At 40.7% G+C, this 19,752-nt stretch overlaps 1 protein-coding gene across 1 annotated transcript in view; it reads right to left on the reverse strand.

Annotated features, from left to right (window-relative positions):
• dok6 (docking protein 6) overlaps window positions 1-19,752 on the reverse strand; it is a 54,517-nt gene that overhangs the window by 10,273 nt on the left and 24,492 nt on the right. Inside the window, exons 3-8 of the mRNA XM_006794621.3 lie at window positions 14,291-14,398; window positions 8,448-8,562; window positions 4,673-4,792; window positions 2,944-3,133; window positions 2,427-2,565; window positions 1,254-1,359 (exon numbers count right to left, since the gene is read on the reverse strand). Of these exons, the coding sequence (XP_006794684.3) occupies window positions 1,254-1,359; window positions 2,427-2,565; window positions 2,944-3,133; window positions 4,673-4,792; window positions 8,448-8,562; window positions 14,291-14,398 (778 nt within the window). The remainder of the gene's footprint in view (window positions 1-1,253; window positions 1,360-2,426; window positions 2,566-2,943; window positions 3,134-4,672; window positions 4,793-8,447; window positions 8,563-14,290; window positions 14,399-19,752) is intronic.

A 19,752-nucleotide genomic window follows, 5' to 3' on the forward strand; every position in this document is an offset into this window, starting at 1 on the left:
CAACGTGTTCTTCCCAAACAATTTAACCTTAGTTTAATTAGCACACAAAAGATTTTTCAGGTGCAGTACAGCATGAAGGAGCTTTGTGGCAACTTAAGGTGTGCAGTGATGTTCTTTTTTAAGCAACTTGCTCTGTTGCGTTCTGCCAAGGACACCGGGCTCCGTGCAGTCTTTCCGCTTGATTTGCATACGGCAGATTCACAAAGTGGAACAGAGATGTTAACCTAAAGCCTTTTTTGGGCTTCTTTTTTTAAGTCTCTGAGCTTTTGAATCTATTTAGGCATCCACTTCTAGAGAGAAGCTAAAGAGCTAAATTATATCCATTTGTACTGACTTTGTTTGAGTGGAAGAAAGAAGATAACTTTGTAACATTTCCCAGCTTCATAAAAATGTTGCTATTTAAGATCAAAAGTCTCTAATATCCCTGATTCACACCATATATCATGTTTCATTGATTTCACTCCTGAATCCAATTAGCTTTAGCTAATGCCATTATCCTAAGGGTGCACATTCTTTTTACAACCTAGTCTCATTTATGTATTAGATACGGACAAGAACAATAGCGCGCAGGCAATTCGTGATTATGTGATAAAAAATAATTTGTGTCATTAAGAAAACAGGAAGAGTCTCAGCTCAGACTCAGGAGACAGAAACTCCTAGCTCTACTTGTAAGTTGTTGTTTAAGGCTTACAAAACGACATGCTTTGAGATGAATATGGTTGTGAATTTCCTCTAGATATAAAAAAATAAATACATTTATTCACAGCTTAGATTATGATCTGACTACCTTAAGACAAATTTGAACCTAAATCTGGATATTTTCCATTATTGTTGGCTAATTTTTCTGTATGATTAAACTCAACAGGAGCCTAACATTTTACCAAAGATCTTAATAGCAAAGCGGAGAGAGCTCACCCGCTTGTGTTGAGTTTGTGACTATAAACGTCGGTGCTTACACAGAGTGGAACTCATCTGCTTTCATTTTCTTGAACTCAAGCTTATCAGATGTGCATCAGATAAGGCTGAGTTTGCATGCCAGACATGAGATAAATGCAACTACCAGCCAATGCACGAGACACAAAAAGTAATTTCTTTAAAAGTACATATTTGTAAAAGTATATAGTGCTGAAATACACAGAGGTAAAAGCTAAAGCCATAACTGTCGTGTAATCCTCATTAGCAGTTTTTCAGTCTTGCCGGCGAGCCAAAACCCCAACCCGTGCATATGACAATTAGTGACTTCTTGTTTGTACCTTGGTAGCTGTACAGATCCCCCACGCTGGTCTGACGCGTGATGTGCTGCCAGTAGGCGCTGCGTGGCAGGGAGATGGACTTAGTTAGCGTCTCTCTGGAGTGGCTCTGGAACAGACAGAGAACGCATACGGTGTCTCTCACTTTTCTGTCACTCTCAGTCAGTCGCTCACAACAGGTGAAATTGCTCTGCATAGTCAGTAAACAAACAGCATGGGTAATACAGCATATTAGAGACTGAATGGCATGTTTCCGCTATGAATGGCTGCGTGATGGGTGAGATCAACACTCGTTCGGGGTCCCCGTGTTGTTTTGCCAGGGAATGATGCGTTTTATATTTTTGCGTTCAACGTGAAACCAAAGACTCCCGTCTAGAAAAAGCAGCTTGAAATACATTAAGTGTTGAAAAAAATATGGATTTACCCAGCAGTAAACATGCCATTTCCCCCATTCTGCTACATGAGCGGTCAGTTTTCTGTTGCTGAGCGTACATTTTATAGAGCTAAGGGTAGCTGCATTTGGAAAAGTTCCCAAATGGTGGGGTCCAGGAGCATGACCATATGGTCAAGGCTCATCAAACACTAGGCAGGCCTACATAAATAAAGAATGCAGACGATAGCGGGGAGGATGGGAGGAAGGAAGAAATGCACGGGATGATGTTGTGGTGGAAGGAGGAAACCGAGGCCAAGACGGCGGGGTGTCAGAGGGCTCCTGGTCCAAAACGGCAATACAGTACCTAGAGAGAAATGTGTGTTGTGTGTGTGAAAATCATGACCTATTGCCTGCTTTCTAAAACGAATTCTGCAAAAAGCCTCAATGAAATGCTCCTCAGATCAGCCTCAAACAGGCAGGGAAAGAGCTGCAGAAATACCAGAGGAAGAAAGGTGTTTTATTAAATTACAGTAATATGTGTCCAAGTGTGTGCACAGATGGAATCTTTGTGTTTCTTCTGGCATCAATTTCAGCAGGATGCTTTAACTACAGAAAGTGAAGCTCACTATGTTAGTGATACATAATTATTTCGACAACAACTTCATGTTGATACCAGCATTGATTATTAGCCACTTGTTATGCTGGCGGTACAAGAAGGCAGTTGTCGGGCTTATCATGTGTGGCTGGTGGATATAAGATAAACAACGGAAGAGAGAGAGAGAAAAAAAAAAGCACAAATGTACCTGGGAGCTCTTCTCCATCTCCTCCATCATCCTCTCATGCTGCTGGGCAATGGCCAGCGTGGCCGAGTGGACCCGCTGGTAGATCATCTCCCCCTCCCGCGTCTGGAACGTGAACAAACCCTCTCCTGTGTCACACATCCTGCGCCAGGAACACACACACAGAGACCCACTTTGATCGCGCTCACTCTCAGATTGCTGATCTACAAATATGCATGGCTGACTGTTCAGTTACAGACACTATAATAGCCCGCTGGAGTCAAACACATAAACACATGCGTGAGTAGATACAGTACACAAACACAGAGACACATTCACAGAGGCACCTGTCACATCGTCGCCTGAAGGGCTCTGCGGCAAATGCTGATATCCTGGGATGTTTCGGCTATCCGAAGTTGCTTTGTGGAAGTTTTTATAACCTTTCCAAAACTAAGTTTTTCACTCCCACTGCTAACATTTCAATCACACGTAAGACAACAGCAGGCGTGAAATATTTGCATGCACATACGCACACACGCACCTTCCGGACTCGAAAGTGAACCAGGTGGAGTCTCTGCCGTATCTGCGCAAGGAGCTGAGGGGCCACATGACGAGTTTGAGGCGAGCGTTGTGAATGTCCCACAGATAGATGTTTTCATGAGTGATCTGCATGGTGCACTCCCCGTAGATGTCCAGGTTGGGGGTGGGCATTAGGTACACGTTGAAGCGTTCTGAAACAATTCACAGCAGACGTACTTGAAGGTGGGATCCCACAGCGAAGAGTGCGTTTAACTGAGCGTAGATGTGGGTTGTGTCATTCACAACAGCAAATGGTGCTTTAGAGGGTGGATAAAATATAAGCCACATGAGGTGACTAGTCGGGGGCTGCGGTTTTGTTTAAATTTTAAAAAGGTTATGAATTATTATTGAAATATTGCAAGGTTACTGAACACGGCTTCTATCGCAGAAGTAGAGAAAAACTACAATGCAGAAGGCATTTTAAGCAGTACTTTACTGACTTCAACCGCAGTGGGTCTAACCGGCCATCCAGTGAGCTGCACCGGAATCAGTGAGCCAAATCTGCCCATTCATATTAAAGCATTTCTCTGAGGCAGGGAGACAGAGAGAGTCAGAGAGACAGTGTGAGGGGGGGAAAAAGTCCTCCATGATCTGATTAGTTCTCACTAATTACACTTAATGATTCAAAATAAGCCATGAGTCTGCAGTGGCTAGAGAATGGCAGTGTCATGGTGTGGCGTATTTTTAGGGACAGTGAAAATGAACTCTGATCTAATTATCAGCCCCTGCTGTTTGGGGAGGGCTACTAATTGAAATTGCAGGCTAAAGCCTTTTGTTTCATTCACTCAAAGAGGCAGCGGAGAGGTACGAGTTCAGTTAATCTCCATAACACTTTGCTGAAAGCTTTGTAGGAGCAACAAACAGCAGGATTTCTGCCACAGCTGAAGAGAGAGCGAGTGTTACAGTTCAACTGGCTCCCCACTCCCGGCACAGTCAAAAACTTGCGTATTGATACCGTAAACGAATGAAGCCAAGTTCATGTTGAGGAGTACAATTTCACTCCGCAGCCGCAACGGGATGTAATGGGTCGAAATGACAGCAGGTTCTTTTCAATTCCTCGCCCCCTTTTTTCGACTTTAAACTGCTCGTTTTTGCCTGTTGCCTTTTCGATTTCCTCTGCGACTTTACAAATTACACAGGGAATGAGTTCCACTGTGATAGCAGAGCCCTGTTGTCTCCTCTCTTTTCCATTTTCATTTCCTGTAAGTGGAATATGTGGGGAGGCACATTTTTTTCACGTGGCTTTAGGAGCCATAATCTCATCCATCTCTGTGACAAGCTTCATTATGAGGGAAGCCAGTGATGCACAGCACTTCTCATTAGGCCTGGAACAGAGCCCCGGCCGCAGCCTGTGACTGACCTGTGCTCACACACACACACACACACACATCCAAACATTCTTCTGAAGTCTTAAGTTGAGCCCTTGTGTGTGCTAATGTAAGTATGGGCTGTAACATGGGACATCGAATCAGGTATTGGCAAGAAAAAAAGAAAAAGGCCATTATTAGTCCGGCCTAATTGGACAGCGGCTGTTCTCCATTCACCTAACCCTCTGAGGTCTTAGTTGCTTTAACACATAAAGGCCTGGACTGCATCAGCTAACTGCTCGGTGGCAGGCTGAGTGAGAGAGATTGACCCTGAATGGCTGTCTGTGTTAGCCCCGTGTTAGCAGGGACTAATTGGGCACTCACCGTTCTGCTCCCGCTGCACCCCCGCTGCTAACAGGTCTGGCTCTCCCAGGCTGATGTCATTGAGACGGCTGCCCAGGCACTCCATGCACAGCAGCTTACACCATTCCTCTGCATCCAGCTCTGCACACAGCAGCACAGCATAAAGGAATGTCCACCATTAACCACACACATACACGACAACACGTGCTGTACATGTTACACTACCATATGAAATAAACCATCCATGGAATTTCAGGAGTAATGCGTTACATGCACAAGGCAACAGTACAGCAAACAGTGAAAGGACTGGGGGGGGGGATCAGTCTGATTGATTTGGTGCAGATTAAAAAAGGCAGTGGATTCTGTCCAGATGAAGACGGGGTTTCTCCTCCATTATCTGCCAATACTCAGCTCTAAGGCTATAAAATATAAGGAGCACAGCTAAAATAATATGGCCAGAGTAAATCTGAAACTAGTGATAATCTTCTCAGGTAATCAATAAGCTATTTCCCAAATTGAAGAAGGAGTTTTGCTTGTTAGCTGGAAAGGAAATACATGAATTCCACATTTTTTTAAAAAAGTTTTATACTCTCTTTCCCTCTTTTTTTCCCGTTTCCACCACGATAAGCAATCAAGCATATTACCTGGCTATAGAGTTATATTTAGTGTAGAAAGGCAGTGGTATCATTTTACAATCATTTTGCATTTTCCAAAATAAGGTTGTCAAAATTAGCATGAATGTGTAACACAACAGATGGCTTTTACTTTGAAAAGGCTAATGGACCGCCCTGCAGTGCCTCTGATTGGGTTGTGTTTAGCAGGTTAAGTGGATGCATGACTCACAAGGAACAATAATTGGCTGGAGGAGTGAATCAGAGACGCAGCAGGTCCAGAGCCACAGAGTAAATGACTTTTTCCCTCGTGGTATTTTAATTTCCACTAAAGGAATAATTGCTGCTTTTTATTATATTTCATTGTTTTATACATGCAACATTCATCTTCCATATTCCTACATACACAGTTACTCCTTCCCCCACAGAGGGACAAATTAAAGTCCTTTAAAGTGCAAAATGTTTGGATTTGATTGAAATTCAACTCCAGGATCTCGTCTCTCTTTACAAGTGTGCACATGAGCACCTTAGTAACGTAACATTATTATTTTTTCCAAACCCTTGTTACGTCCCTCTGTTAACGAGAAAATAAGAATGTATCCAAAATGCTGAAGCTAAGATTTGAGGGCTCTTTTTTTACCATCTCCTTTTTATTTCATCCCCACAGAAAGCAAAGTGAAGGTACCGCTTTAAGTGCCGCTGAGGTTTTACACAGAATCATCTGATCCAATAACTCCCTGAAATGCTGTAATGAGGTGAGCTAACCAGCTGTATTCATATTTAATGTATAGGTGGTATTAATAGTCTCCAAAGGTGCCTTAGCAGGACACCTTTGGGGGCACACAGGGTTACGAGCTTTGTGTTGGGGCTTTAACTTCCAAATTTATGTTTAGTAACATTGTTGGATAATTTTGAGAAATTTGGACAATTAGGACAATTATTGTTTCCTTCCAAAACAACAATCTTGGATTAAGGAAATGAGCTGCGTGGAAGAAGTTGCGCCTGCTACGGATGAAAGCCGGAAACGAAGCAGAACATTTATTGTGAGACAGATTTTTTAATTTAAGGCTAAGTGGAAACAAATGATTTCATGAATCAAATCTGGAAGTCTGTGTGGCAGTGTGTTACGTGTGAATACCAATTTTCCTTCTTGTTAAGTCAGAAAAATTGTGTTTACAGTGCAGAAGATTTCCAATTGTCTTACATGAACGTTTGGTGAAAGTCACTGAAGTGCGAAATGAGGCAAACGCCAGAGTTGTTTATCTTTCTGAAGCTCCCTGGCCCTGGGGAGCACTGGGATTTGTAACTATGGCCACTCATGTGTACAGAGACACATGTGCAAGTGTGGGAATTCTACCATGTTTCTGTGTTTGCTTACGAAAAAATCCTCATGCACTCGTGTAAAATGCGAGAGAGCATTGGCGTGTCTTCCTGGCGTATTTGCCGGCATTGCAAGACAACCTGTTTGTCAGCTCAGCTCTGACAAGCATTGTCAATGGGACAGATCTACATTACTCTGCAGGGTGAAGGAAAGGTCTGCTGCTGCCTGGAGCGCTTCATTCACACATACAAAAAAGCAAAACTTTGGAGCCACACATTTACAGGCAGCACCAGCAGCTCTGAATTTGAGCTCTTTCCTCATGCCTCCCCAGATTGAGCTTTTCTCATTCAGTTGCCATGGCCTTCTTGGCCTCTACACTCCCACACTTTTTAAGGCCAGTGAGTGGAAAATCAGCTAAGCAAACAGTTCATCAGCACAGAGGCAACCTCGCAACTCCATGTGCCATGCATGAAGAGATGTTGCGGGAGGATGTCTCAGTGTGGAGGTGTGCTGTGGAAAAGGATGGATGTGCTGGCAAGATGAAGCTGGAGTGACAGTATATGTGAGAATCAAATCAAAAGACAGTCGAGCTTTCTTTGTATTTCCTGTTTCGGGAGAAGGCGCCGTTATCCAGACAAATGCAAAATGTATATCCACTTGTATACGTGCTGTCAGGCCCCATTCGGCTGTGGAATTTAAAGAGTTGGCACACTTGACAGGATTCTCATCTCTTCAGGTCATGCTCATCTCTCCTTATGTGCATATTTGTCAGATGCACCCAAAGCTGTCAGGAATTTTAAATGATTTTTCCTTTGTTCCATCCCGTGTTTTCTCAACAGCACACCAAACAACACAGTACTGCTTAGATGGAGGAATAAAATGGTTATTTTTAAAAAACTAAAATATCAAGAGAGCTTCATGAGACCTAATTATCTGCTTTTGCTCTTTGCTTTTAAAAAAAAACAGTGAACATCCAATTATTGGCACATTTGTATGAATGCCTTAAGAAATGACTGCACTTTAAAAATGCCAGTTTTTAAATCCATACACTGACTGTTGTTGCACTGTAGAAAATAGGCAGCATGCCAAATTTAAATCTGATACAACCTGAGCCTCTTACTTACAGGATGGCACATTTTTGCTAATTTCCACAAGTTTAACACTTTTGTATATCATGTGATGCAAGGGAAATAAAGGATATCAGATGTGGAAGGTTGATGGTCAAAAAAGGGGAAAAAGACACTCATATGTTGGGGTGAGAGGACTGATCCAGCAGAGATAGGGGGAGAGAGTTAAGATATGAATTCACAACTCTCCATGTCAAATGCGAATATTCCCAAATGCACACCTGCAAGAGTGGAGTTAAGATGTTAATTCAGGTGTATCCACCTTACCTAACCCTCTGCTTTCAGCTTTGCACAAAAAAAACGCCATCCGTGTGCAGATCCTGAGCCTTCTTTGCTGTCTATCCACGTATTAGAAACAATCTGTATTGTTACAGTCTATAATTGAGTTGAAACACGCCGCAAATTATGCCCGATATCAGTTTTCATACCTGCACTATGAAAATCAATATTTCGGAACAGATCCTCCCACTTCTTAATATAGCGGCAAATGAGCATCACTTGGCTAAACTCCAGTTCTCCGCTGCCTCCCTCATCTCACTCGTTCTATTTGTCTTTCTCCTTCAACCTCTCACTTCTCACTCTCCTTCCACTTCTCGTCAAACTTTTAAAAAAAACCAAGCCGTCAGTCCTCATCTTACACCTACCGGCGCATTTATAAGAAATGACACTTGAAATCAGTGCTGTCCTTGCTCCGAAGTGGCTAGAGAAAAAAAAAAAATAGTAATTTTGATTTTTACCTGATTCGCAGGCGAATGTCTTGGACGTGTCGTCACAGAAGATGATCGCCACAGCATGCTTTTTTGTCTCCCGTGGCATCCGGGTAATGTTCTTGATGTTATGGAGCTCAGTGATCTAAAAAGAGAGTGTGGCAGGAGGATATTGCCTTGAATGAACACAGCTACCAGCAGCAGCTGCAGCAGCATGGTTTAATTGCAGCCTTGCACAGCTTTGCTGAAATTGCAATAGTAGTTAGAGGCTTAGCATTAAAGGGGTGAATTAAAACAAAACAAAACAAAAAAGGGCGATGGGGGTGATCTTAAGGGATACATAAACAGAAGTAGTTATTTGGCTGATTACAAAAAATAGCTTAAAACAGTAAGAAATCACACACAGTGTCAGCTTCCTGCATCATAAAGCCTGCTGCAGCGTGATGTGTAAAATGTAAGTATGTTATTTATTTTAAAGGCACCTCTATGAATAAACATGACCCGGTGCTCTTTCGGTATACACAGCACATCTATTGTTCATCTCCTCAAAGCTGCCCTTCCAGTCAATAAACAGGAGCGCGATCATAAGCATCTAAATCACTTTACCAGGAGATTGATTGAGCAAATGAAAAAAAGAGAAGATTACATTTAATTAAATATAAACCGCATTTACAGGCCATTTTGTTCAACAGTCTTCTCTGTGTTCACTCTGCCTAGTAGATAAGACCCATTACATTAGTGTAGTCCATTGTGTGCTAACTGTGGGCAGTTTGCCAGACTGTTGGGAATGAATTAGCTGGGCTCCCTGTATAGTACAGCTTGACTGTTAAAAGTTAAGGGACCAGACCTTACCCACACACAGGATATGTGGACTTGAGATTTCTGTGTTTGATAGTATTAGATTTAATGCATTTGCCCCGCAATATTGAACTTCAACTGGAAATACAACAGATGAAGAAGTAAATCAGAGGCTACAATACTGAAAGATAAGAAGTGCTTTGTTTTTTGTCCCGTTTGTTTATTTTTCTTATCCCCTCTCAAAGATGGTATCTAAATATTTCATATGAGATACGGTATGAATTTGTCCTCGGGCAGGCAATTCATAACTGACACAAAGTAAGCGTCAACGCTGGGAATTTCTAAGCAGTGAATGTCACCAGCCTCTCATCTCTTTCTTTCCCTGTTTGTGTTTAGTGTGTAACTGCGCATGTTTTAGTCTTTATCTGTGTGATGCGTGTGTGAAATGAAAGATTTGGGTGCATTCCCAGCCTGAGGTGCTAGAGTCCAAGCATAGTGAATCATTTCTGATGAGACCTATTTCCTCTCCCATTCTTTCCTCTTCATCTTTATTCATGTTTAGCTTTCATGCATAGCAGACATGAGGCGCAAGAGAAATCTCATGACTCGAACCCTAGTCATACTAGTGGCTCAGTGTAGTCTAACTTGTATGCTAAATAAAAGGTATCATCTTCTCTAAGTAGATTAGCCTACTATGCTCATGTTTGCTAATTAGCATGAAACGTAAAGAGCGGCTGAGGCTGAAGAGAATGCAATTAGGTTTGCAGGTATTTTGAAGTCAAACTGGTTGAACTGTGAACTAAATTTAACAGAATTCCATCTAACAGCGGTCGACATGGGGTTGAAAGCTAGTTTTACAAGTGCCAGTGTTAGAGTAAAACAGCTGTTCTCCATCAAGTGGCTTCGTCTTCTAGCGGCTAACGATCTCTCCTGTTAAATCACAGTAAAGTACTGTTTATTGGTTTTCCAGCATGGAACTGTAATTTTACAGTGTTTCTGCTATAATCTAAAACAGCAGTTTCCTATTGTGAAAATAATAAACAATAAAGTCACCAACGTTGGCTGGCTGAATATATTACTGCTGGCTCTCTTTCTGCAGTGTCCAAAGTGAGATTATTATTGTAAACTGTATTGCAGTTGTACATTGATCTAAAAAATAAATTCTTATTCTAAACATGTACTTGATTTTCAAGTCCTCATCCACCTGAATATACAGTACTGTGCAAAACAGGGAAGACTGTTAGTCATTTGAGCCACCCCTCATTTCTTTATATTTGTGATTTATTGAAACATTTGTAGCAAAATAAAAATATAAGACAAAAACAAGAGTTTATGCACATCTAACAAGCTTGACAGTCAATATTTGTTATGACCACCTTTGATCAACATTGTCTGAAACATTATTGTGATTTATTTAGGTAGTCTTCAGAAATACCTCCTTGGGCTTTGAGGTTCTGCCTCGGGGGAGCCCAATCCATGACAGATAATGTTCCCTTGTGTGTTTAGGTCAGCTTTTCTCATTTTTTACTCATTGTCAAGGACCCTTCTACTGAGACCACTTCTGATGAGACCTTGGGTAATAGTATATGGATCAACTGAAGGTCCAGAGCATCTCTCAGGTCCTGCGTCAGGTCTTTACTCTATTTCTTTCCGGTTTCTTAAGGACATGATTTTCAGTTCATCTTCTGTTAATAGATTTTTAGATCTGCCAGTTCTTTTGTTGTCCTCTTGTCCACTTTCCCTACATTTTAAAAGAAAAAACTGCACGCCATGCTGACAAATACGCTAGGTTTTTAGCTAATAGCTCTTTGGAAAACAACTTGATGGTGTAAACATACAATTTTATCCCTTTCATAGCATGCTATGTGTTGCATTTTTCATAGTTTAAGCTACAAAAAAAAAAACCACCTTCAGATACCTTGGAAAACTAGTGCTCAAGACAAGAAAAGGCTGGCTCCTTGGAAGTAAAATATAAAGAAAGGATGTGTGGCCCAAGACATTTGACTACAAAAAGATCATCTTGAGGTATTTGCCTCCATTCCCCATTTGCTATGCACAGGAGCTGAGATTCAACTATTTGACATCCGCCCTGATAACGGATGATTAAGCAAATCTAGATTATGGAGTTTCATAGCGAGCTTAAACTTTACGCCCTCCCCACACATGCTACAGGATTTTGTTTAGATGAGATCTGGTTCTGATTTAACAGACATAAAATATGAATTTAGTCATTTGGTTTTTGTATAAAAGTGCAACATAGTTTGTACAGTAATTTTTGCTATATAGACCAAATTGGAGGAACAACCAGCTGCACTATTGAGGCTCAGTCTGCTCAGCTCTTCCTGCTTTGCTGGTTAGTTCCACATCCATGTGTACAAATTAGGCATTTAGCTACAGCTCCATCATTTCATGTTAACTGCTCCTGTCGGGACCTCAGGAGAGCTCAGGAAATGTAGCACAAAGGAGAACAACTTTTCAGAGAGCTAAAAATATTCAGGGACTTTTTACTGCGTGGACCAGTGCTCCTCAGACAGCAAAAACTGCACAGGGAGAGGGAGACGAGTGGGAGAGAGAAGAGGGAATGGAGAAAGAAAGGGAAAAAAAGCCAATCCCCTTTGTGTTGATTGTGTAAATCAGCCACCAGTGCAGCCTATTTCCCCCCAAAGCACTGCAGCGTTGAATGAAGCCCTCAGACGGGACCTTTCTTGATCTTTGTGGCGATGCATTACCAGGCGCACTGGTGCATGTGTGCACTCATCGCTCACTCCAGCACTGGGTGTATGAGATCCCTCTGGGAGGGGAGCTACAGCCACACAGGATGCCCCATGTGACAGCATGATGCAGTAGGCATAGAGATGTTTCATTCACAATACATGGCTGATACGGTAGCAGCAAAGTGAGCTAAGGAAATGGATCAAAACATCTACCTAGCTTGTATATAAGCTTTCTCAGACAGGAATGTGGAAAAAAATGTTAAATTCTACCAAAAATGAAAAATCTCACAGCTAACTCATAATCACAAGTAGTAAAGAGTACTAAATCTTCTCTCAAACATATCGCCTTATGAGAAACTGATGTCACGGTCCCCTATTATCTGCAGTTATCTCCCCTCATTATGATAAAACATAGTTCACAGTGCTACTCCTTTAACATCATCTCCACTCACCATGATAATGAGCCATAATTGGAGTATTTCAAAGGGCTTAAGAGGCAGGGAGTGAGATATTATACTCTGGATTATTACTTTCTGAAGGGAGGAAAAAGGCCCCAAAGAACAAGATAAAGTTACAAACTGTGTCTTAATAGATCCTTAACTTCATCAACTGAGGCCAATGGACAGAACTTAATACATCAAGATGAAAACAAGGCACAGTTGTGCACAACCATATTCCATAATCTTTTTATACAGTGTAGAAAGCACCTTGTGAGTAATATACTCTTAAAAGATAAGCAGCAATACTTTTCTTAGAAGTCGTGCTGGAAATTGAAAAAAATATACATATATCTTGAAAATCAGTTCACATGAGACTTTTACCAGAACATTTGTTTCTGTAGTTTGAAGAGGACAGGAGGATTTTGAGAGGACAGTTCCTGACATCTCATTTTTACTGGGGGACCACTTCCATCAGATTTTATCAGCTGAAGCAAATTAATTCCACCAATTGGCCAACCTGCAAAATGAAACTCGGCTGCCGTCTTGTAATTGTGCTCTGCATGTCAATGTCATCAGCATTTAGACAGTACCTTAGGCTGCTACATGAGGAGTCACACAGCAGGTTTAATCTTCTTTTGGGATTCAAGAGGACAAAGATCGGACAAACTTTTAGTTTCAAGGTCTTCTAATGACCTTAAATACCCACTGGGTGTTGCATATATGGTTTTCTATAGAGGCTACAGTTTCATCGACTTCAGTAGAGTCAAATACAAAGTGATGTCTAATGATTACATTAGACGAAAGGTCAGGGTGTTACTAAATCATCACAAATCATACTGTGGAGATTATGAATATTGATTCCTAATTTCACGGTAATGCGGTCACTACATGCTGCATTATCATGATCGACCAATGAACTGAGTGACATTGGCATCCTTAAACCTCACCACCCACAATGAGAATTTTCTCTCCAACACTGGGAATACCACAGCGTGGTACTGGTACAGCACACAAAAAGTCAGCACTGTGTAAATAAATACAATGCAATATGTTACGCTGTTCAGAGTGATTATTGAGTACTTGTTTTGTTCATAATGTGTCATACAATAGAACAGAAAAGAACACACTCATGGCCACATGCTACTTTGTTAGCGTGGAAGTGAGTGGAGACCCAAAATTAGCTAAAGTGAACCGTTTAGCTACGCCTCAAAGGGGAAAGGATCAAAGCAGTAATGAGAAAGATTATGGAGATAAACATATTGGAAAACAATGTATCTAAAATGTGTTACATGAATCTGTTGCACCTGGTTTTGTTCAGTAAAATCTGTCAGGTAAAGGTGGAATCAGCAAAAATTGTTATCAGCAGGTCAAACTTGGAGGAAAATCAGAAACCTAATTCTGTTGAGAAAACTGCAATCGGTGCGTCTCTACAAAAATTATTTAAACATTATATGATGTTTTAAACATCTTCAGATTTAAAGAAAATCCTTTTTGAGCCACAGATAAGTCCAAAGATTTTCATATGAAAAAGTAATCCTAATCCCCACAGCTAAGAAGATGGATTATTTATTTCCTCTTTTAATCAGAAATGTTAAAATTCCCTGATCAATTTTAACATTTTTAGTTTTTTTTTAGTCTCCTACATATTATTTTAAATATTTTGGACTCCTTGTCTTAACCTAAGACATTACACTGGGCTGGGAATATGAGGTTGTCATTTCATAGGGCGATGGAAAGATTAATCAAGAAGTAACTGATAGATGATCACAACTCGTATTAGTCACAGCCATAGGATCAAAATCACAATCAATTATGTTGATCTAGTACTCAATAATCATTTTATCTACTAAAGAAGACATCAAGACAAACAGTTAATTAAAAAGGAATGATGTTAGGTGATGTTTTTGAGTCATTTGTTTACCTTGTGGAAGCTCCTGAAGTAGGCTGCCTTCTCATCTGGGTACTTCTCTAACCGCCGGGGTCCTTTACTCGAGGCTTTCTTGAACACCAGCCAACACCTCCGGAAAATCTGACAACAGACAACAAATATTATGGTAACTGCAGATATAAAACTACACCATCATATGAAAGTCAGACCAGAATAAAATCACCTAGATAAAAAAATTAGCAAGATGAGCTATCATCCTGGAATCAAAACATACTGTTAATGCCAAAAAAAATCCCAAAACCAGCAAAATGTCCAAGCAAAGTGAATAAATATATTAGTGAAGCTGTGGATATTATATAAGGAAAAATAGATTGACCTCAGGGCTCATTCATCAAATTTAAAATTGGAAAGCGCTGACAAAAAGTCGATAACAGTGATCCTTACACTGATTGCTGAATACTTAACCACTATGAATTCTGGGAAATGTTATTTTATTTGAGAATGAAAGGATCAAAACGAGGTCAAACACCTTGACACAGTAGCACTTGTGGTATGAAGAACTTTAACCTGTGACCTTCGCTCGGGTCACTCCGAGTGAAAGGACCACAGAGAACCTGCCCACACCAACGTGCTTATGATGGCTGCTAGCAGTTTTTCCACTGCGTAAATTAAGATTTCACTTGGATCAGTGGCAACTCCAGTAAGTGCATGCCTTGGATTTGTAATGTTAATATTTTATCGGCACAGAGGACATTCAGACATTGGTCCTGCTACATTTAAGGATCTGTCATTCTCAATCCTCAAGCAAATTACTGATGAGATGCAGCATTGGGAAACATCTAATTGGCTTCATGTTGATGGTAAGAATATCTGCATTCCTCTGAAGAACAATATTTTAAATACCCCTGAGCACTTTTTATGTCATAGCAATAAACATTCATGACGATCTATTGAAAAATATATGAAAAATATAATCCTGTAAAAATATATCTTCTTATTACTTGTTAAATAAGGGTATTCAACTTTCTGCATCAGATAAAGATGCTGAAATGTAGAGTAACAATAGTAGTATCTATCTAAAGTCATGCCAGACTACAGCAGCAAAACTGTGAGGTGTGCTGAGTTAAGCTAAAAGGCTGTTTATGAAATGAGTAGGAGGAATTTGTGAGTTGTTCTTCGAAAGGTTACATAATCTCACTGTAAACACTCCAAACCTGCTGCGCTGGGATTACGAAGGTGTGGTTTGGATCAGATTTATGACCGCCGGCAGCAAACAACATCCATCCAGCTGTCGTCAGATTCAGATTAAAATGTTGCTAAATCCTGTTGGGCGCACAGTTTGGTGACATAACCTTTTCACAGCAGAGCAGAGAGCAGATGGGGATGAAAGCAGATAAAAACTGTTAAATAACCAAGATAATTACTCATGGGGGGAAATAATGGGAAAAGGTAATCATTTAAGAAATGAGTGTCCTGATGCCTAAGCTGTCAAAGGTGCTGTGCGGATAAATATGTGAGGGAAATGAAAATCAAATCAAAATGTTTTGGTGGAATGGAAAATCATTTTTGAAAACCAAGTTTCTGAATATTTTCATCCAATTATGAATAGATTTTCTCTGTGGTGCTCTGCTGTGCTTATTTATTTATTATCAATAAGCCAAATATGGCCTAAAACTGCCAGCGCTAAAGCTTTACTGTAGATTAAGTGCCTACACAAACACATATTGTTGCAGAACTTGAAATAGACAATAATGTATTCGAAACACTTCAAACTCAACAAATAACTTGTGTTCCTTAGAGTTTGCAAACTGCTGTTTAAGCATTGCAATTTTATAACTTAGTTTAAACTTGGTGTAATGTGATTACAATTGCAGATAACTTTGGGCCAATATTCTCATGCAGAGACATGTACTGTGGCCCTCTGTGGTGTAGGAGATGACTGCATTATAGTGATTACTGGGGGTGGAGGGGGCTGAAAAGCAACAGTCATTATCTAGGGAAGCTGGGACCTGGGATCTGACTGCTAACCTTCTATTTTCTCACTCCAAGATGCTCTAAAAGTGTTTAACTATGATTTAAAAGTCTCATTTTGAGTTGGTTCCAATAATGGAAAGACTAAAGTTGTAGTAGTTCATCAGCTGTCATCAATAAGATAGTGAAGAAAGAAAGTCTTGGGTAAATAACTGTGTTTGAGGGAAAACAAAATAACTTAAAATGTATATATCGTACTGATATTATGTTTCCTTGCTTTACTTGATGGTTTTTTTTATTTATTTATTTTTTTGTTTAAACGTGCATCCACACTGCAGGCCATTTGCTTGGTGTTTATTCCTTGAAGCTAGCTGCTGGTTGCAACTAGATTGTCCAACTACATAGTGTACAGGTAACCCTCCAGGCCTCGAGAGCCGGCGTCCTGCAGGTTTTAGATGCGTCTAAAACACAGCTGATTTAAATGTCTAAATTACCTCCTCAACATGTCCTGAAGTTCTCCAGAGGCCTGGTAATGAACTAATCATTTGATTCAGGTGTGTTGACCCAGGGTGTTATCTAAAACCTGCAGGACCACAGCCCTTGAGGCCTGGAGTGGCCCACCCCTGAATTAGATTGTCCAACTAGATAGTGCATAGGTAACCCTCTCGGGCAGGGGTGACCAACTCCAGGCCTCGAGAGCCGGTGTTCTGGGAATCTATCCTACCCGTTGTTTCTGCGCTTACGCTGCGCATGCGCGTAACACAAACCCCAAATTTACATAATTTTTTTAACCCATTGTGAATATTTCTTATGGTTAGGGTTTGGATTAGTCAAAAGTCAAATTACAATACAGGTAGGACGATTTGCCAATGTAAGGCGGTTTCTCGGAACACCAGTGTCCTGCAGGTTTTAGATGCGTCCTTGATCCATCACAGCTGATTTAAATGGCTAAATTACCTCCTCAACATGTCTTGAAGTTCTCCAGAGGCCGGATTCAGGTGTGTTGACCCAGGGTGTTATCTAAAACCTGCAGGACACCGGCTCATGAGGCCTGGAGTTGGCCACCCCTGGTCTATGGTATTTACTGCCAGTCTGTATCTCAAGCAATTGTATCCTGCGACTTCCACTAGCTAAAGATTTCACCAACATATTGTGAAAAGTATTTGCTCGACTGCTTCTATACGCATGAACTTGAGTGTCATCTCATTCATAATCCATAGGGTTTAGTATGATGTCGTCCCATCCTTTGCAGATATAACAGCTTCATAAGATTTAGGAGCATGTTTATTTGACCATAAACACATTCCTGACATGAAACTAATGTGAAGGCTACATAAGGTTTGGAGATCTGTGGTGAATGGCTCTGCAGAAAGTTGGCGACCTCTGCACACTCTGTGATTTTACATGGCCTACCACTTTATGACTGAGTTGCTTTTATTCCCAGTCACCTCCACTTTGTTATAATACCACTAACAGCTGACTGTGGAATATTTAGTAGAGAGAACATTTCACGACTGAACTTGTTGCAATCATGGAACCACACTGGAATTCACAGAGGTCCTCAGAGCGACCCATTCTTTCACAAATGTTTGTAGAAGCAGTCTGCATGCCTAGGTCCTTGACTTTATACGGATGATCATATTGTTGTGACGTTATTCTTTGTTGCGCCAAGCCATTCGTGCATTTATGAAATTCCAATGTTGCAAGGACAATATCAATTCTGCTTAGCGTTTATTAAAGGGTTAGGGTCCGTTGATCGGCGGACAGAGGCGGTTTCTCGCAGCTTAAGTACAGTTTTTTGTTTTACGGCGGTTTTTCCCGAAGTCGCAAAAGTATGACGTCACAACATTCTGATTGGTCACTTGCAATGTTGATCCTGGAACAACATTTACTATGTTGATCTGGGAACAACACCAACACGACAATATCAGATTGTGCGACTTTATACACCTGTGGCCATGGAAGTGATTGGAACACCAGAATTCAATGATCTGGATGGGTGACTGAATACTTTTGGTTTTATAGTGTATATTGAACTTTTTAAACAACTGCTTCTTTGCTTCATTTGAACACAAAACACAGATTCATGCATGTGCACCTGTAGACCAATTTTTGCCTTATAAATATATATATATATATATATATATATTCAAAAATATTTCTTTTTCCTTTAACGGTAGATTTTAGCAGGACAATGTTTTTCTAATTACTTTGTTTTATCGGCATTGCTGTGCTGACAAGGCATTTGGAAATGGCAGAATTCTTAAACATCACCTCCATCTTCATACAAAGGCAGTGTCGGGGTGTTAAAAGCTATTAAAAGAGAACAGTGCAGTCGAGAAGCAAAACAAGTGCGATGTCCAATAGCTAATGAGTCCTATGTGGTTGCCTATCTTTAATAGTAGGACCCTTCCTGGTGGAGACAGCCGCTCACTCTGTCTGATGTATGATTGCCCTGGGTCGCATGGTTGGATTGGGGAACCACAGCCGTACGATTAATTTGTTTACTCAGCTGGTGTACTTCATAAAAGGCCCGCTGAGTTGAACTTGGCACTTTGCAGTAATTGACTATGGTGGATCCCTAGGTCCTTATCAGTCTGCCTTGATGGGCCTCCATTCTAGTTAAGTGTTGCACAGGCCCATTATAAACAGCAAACAACAGAAAACAGCACACTACACACTCTGCACTAATGCACTGTGGATCATTCCCTACACCATCCATAAAATCCTTTAAAGAAGTGAGGAAACAAAGGAGGGGTTAAATATTACTCTAAACTGGACATACTGTATTTATTTCCATAATAATGACGATGAAAATCAAAAATATGCTGCGGCTTGGAGAAAAGCACAAAAACATATGTGAGTCTCTTTTGACAATGGACATTCATTTGCAACTTTAAAACAGTAAAATTAAAACTAGACTCAATTCCCCTTTGGGAGCTTGAATCAAAGCAATGGTGCTTGCTTTCCGCACACAAAGTAATTCACCCTAGGAGTGCTCAGATTAAGTAATTATACCAGCACAAAAGCAAGCTCAGTGAGATAGCTCCTGCAAAATAAGAATTAGGGGGTATGAATGGATTTTGCCTGTTCCACAGATGTCAATGCTTTGTCAAGGCAGTCCTATTCTCTGGTGCTGCTGGTGGGTCTTATTCAGAGACACTCCTACACTGATTGTAATTACACAGACGTGAATGAGACTATCTGCTGGTTTGGTGTGACTCATTTAATGCCAGAACAGTGAGGAATACAATGCCTGGCACAAGAAACCAATTACCGGTAACCAGTTTCAGGGAATTTAAAAAAAATAATGCAATGATGAAGACAGTGCTAGAGAAAATAATTCGACCTTGATTTGCTTTGAGTTGTTCTCTGATTAGCGATTAGTTAGAGCAGATCCATCTCCACTAAATACCTGGGGCTAATTACACAAAATAGCCCCTTAAGCTTGCACTACACAGATTTTCAGAAACCTATAACAAAAAAGCAACTGCATGCCGCTTTGAGCACTGCCAACTTTGCTT

Source organism: Neolamprologus brichardi, chromosome 9 (genome assembly GCF_056152115.1).
Source record: "Neolamprologus brichardi isolate AB-2024 chromosome 9, ASM5615211v1, whole genome shotgun sequence".
NCBI lineage: Eukaryota > Metazoa > Chordata > Actinopteri > Cichliformes > Cichlidae > Neolamprologus > Neolamprologus brichardi.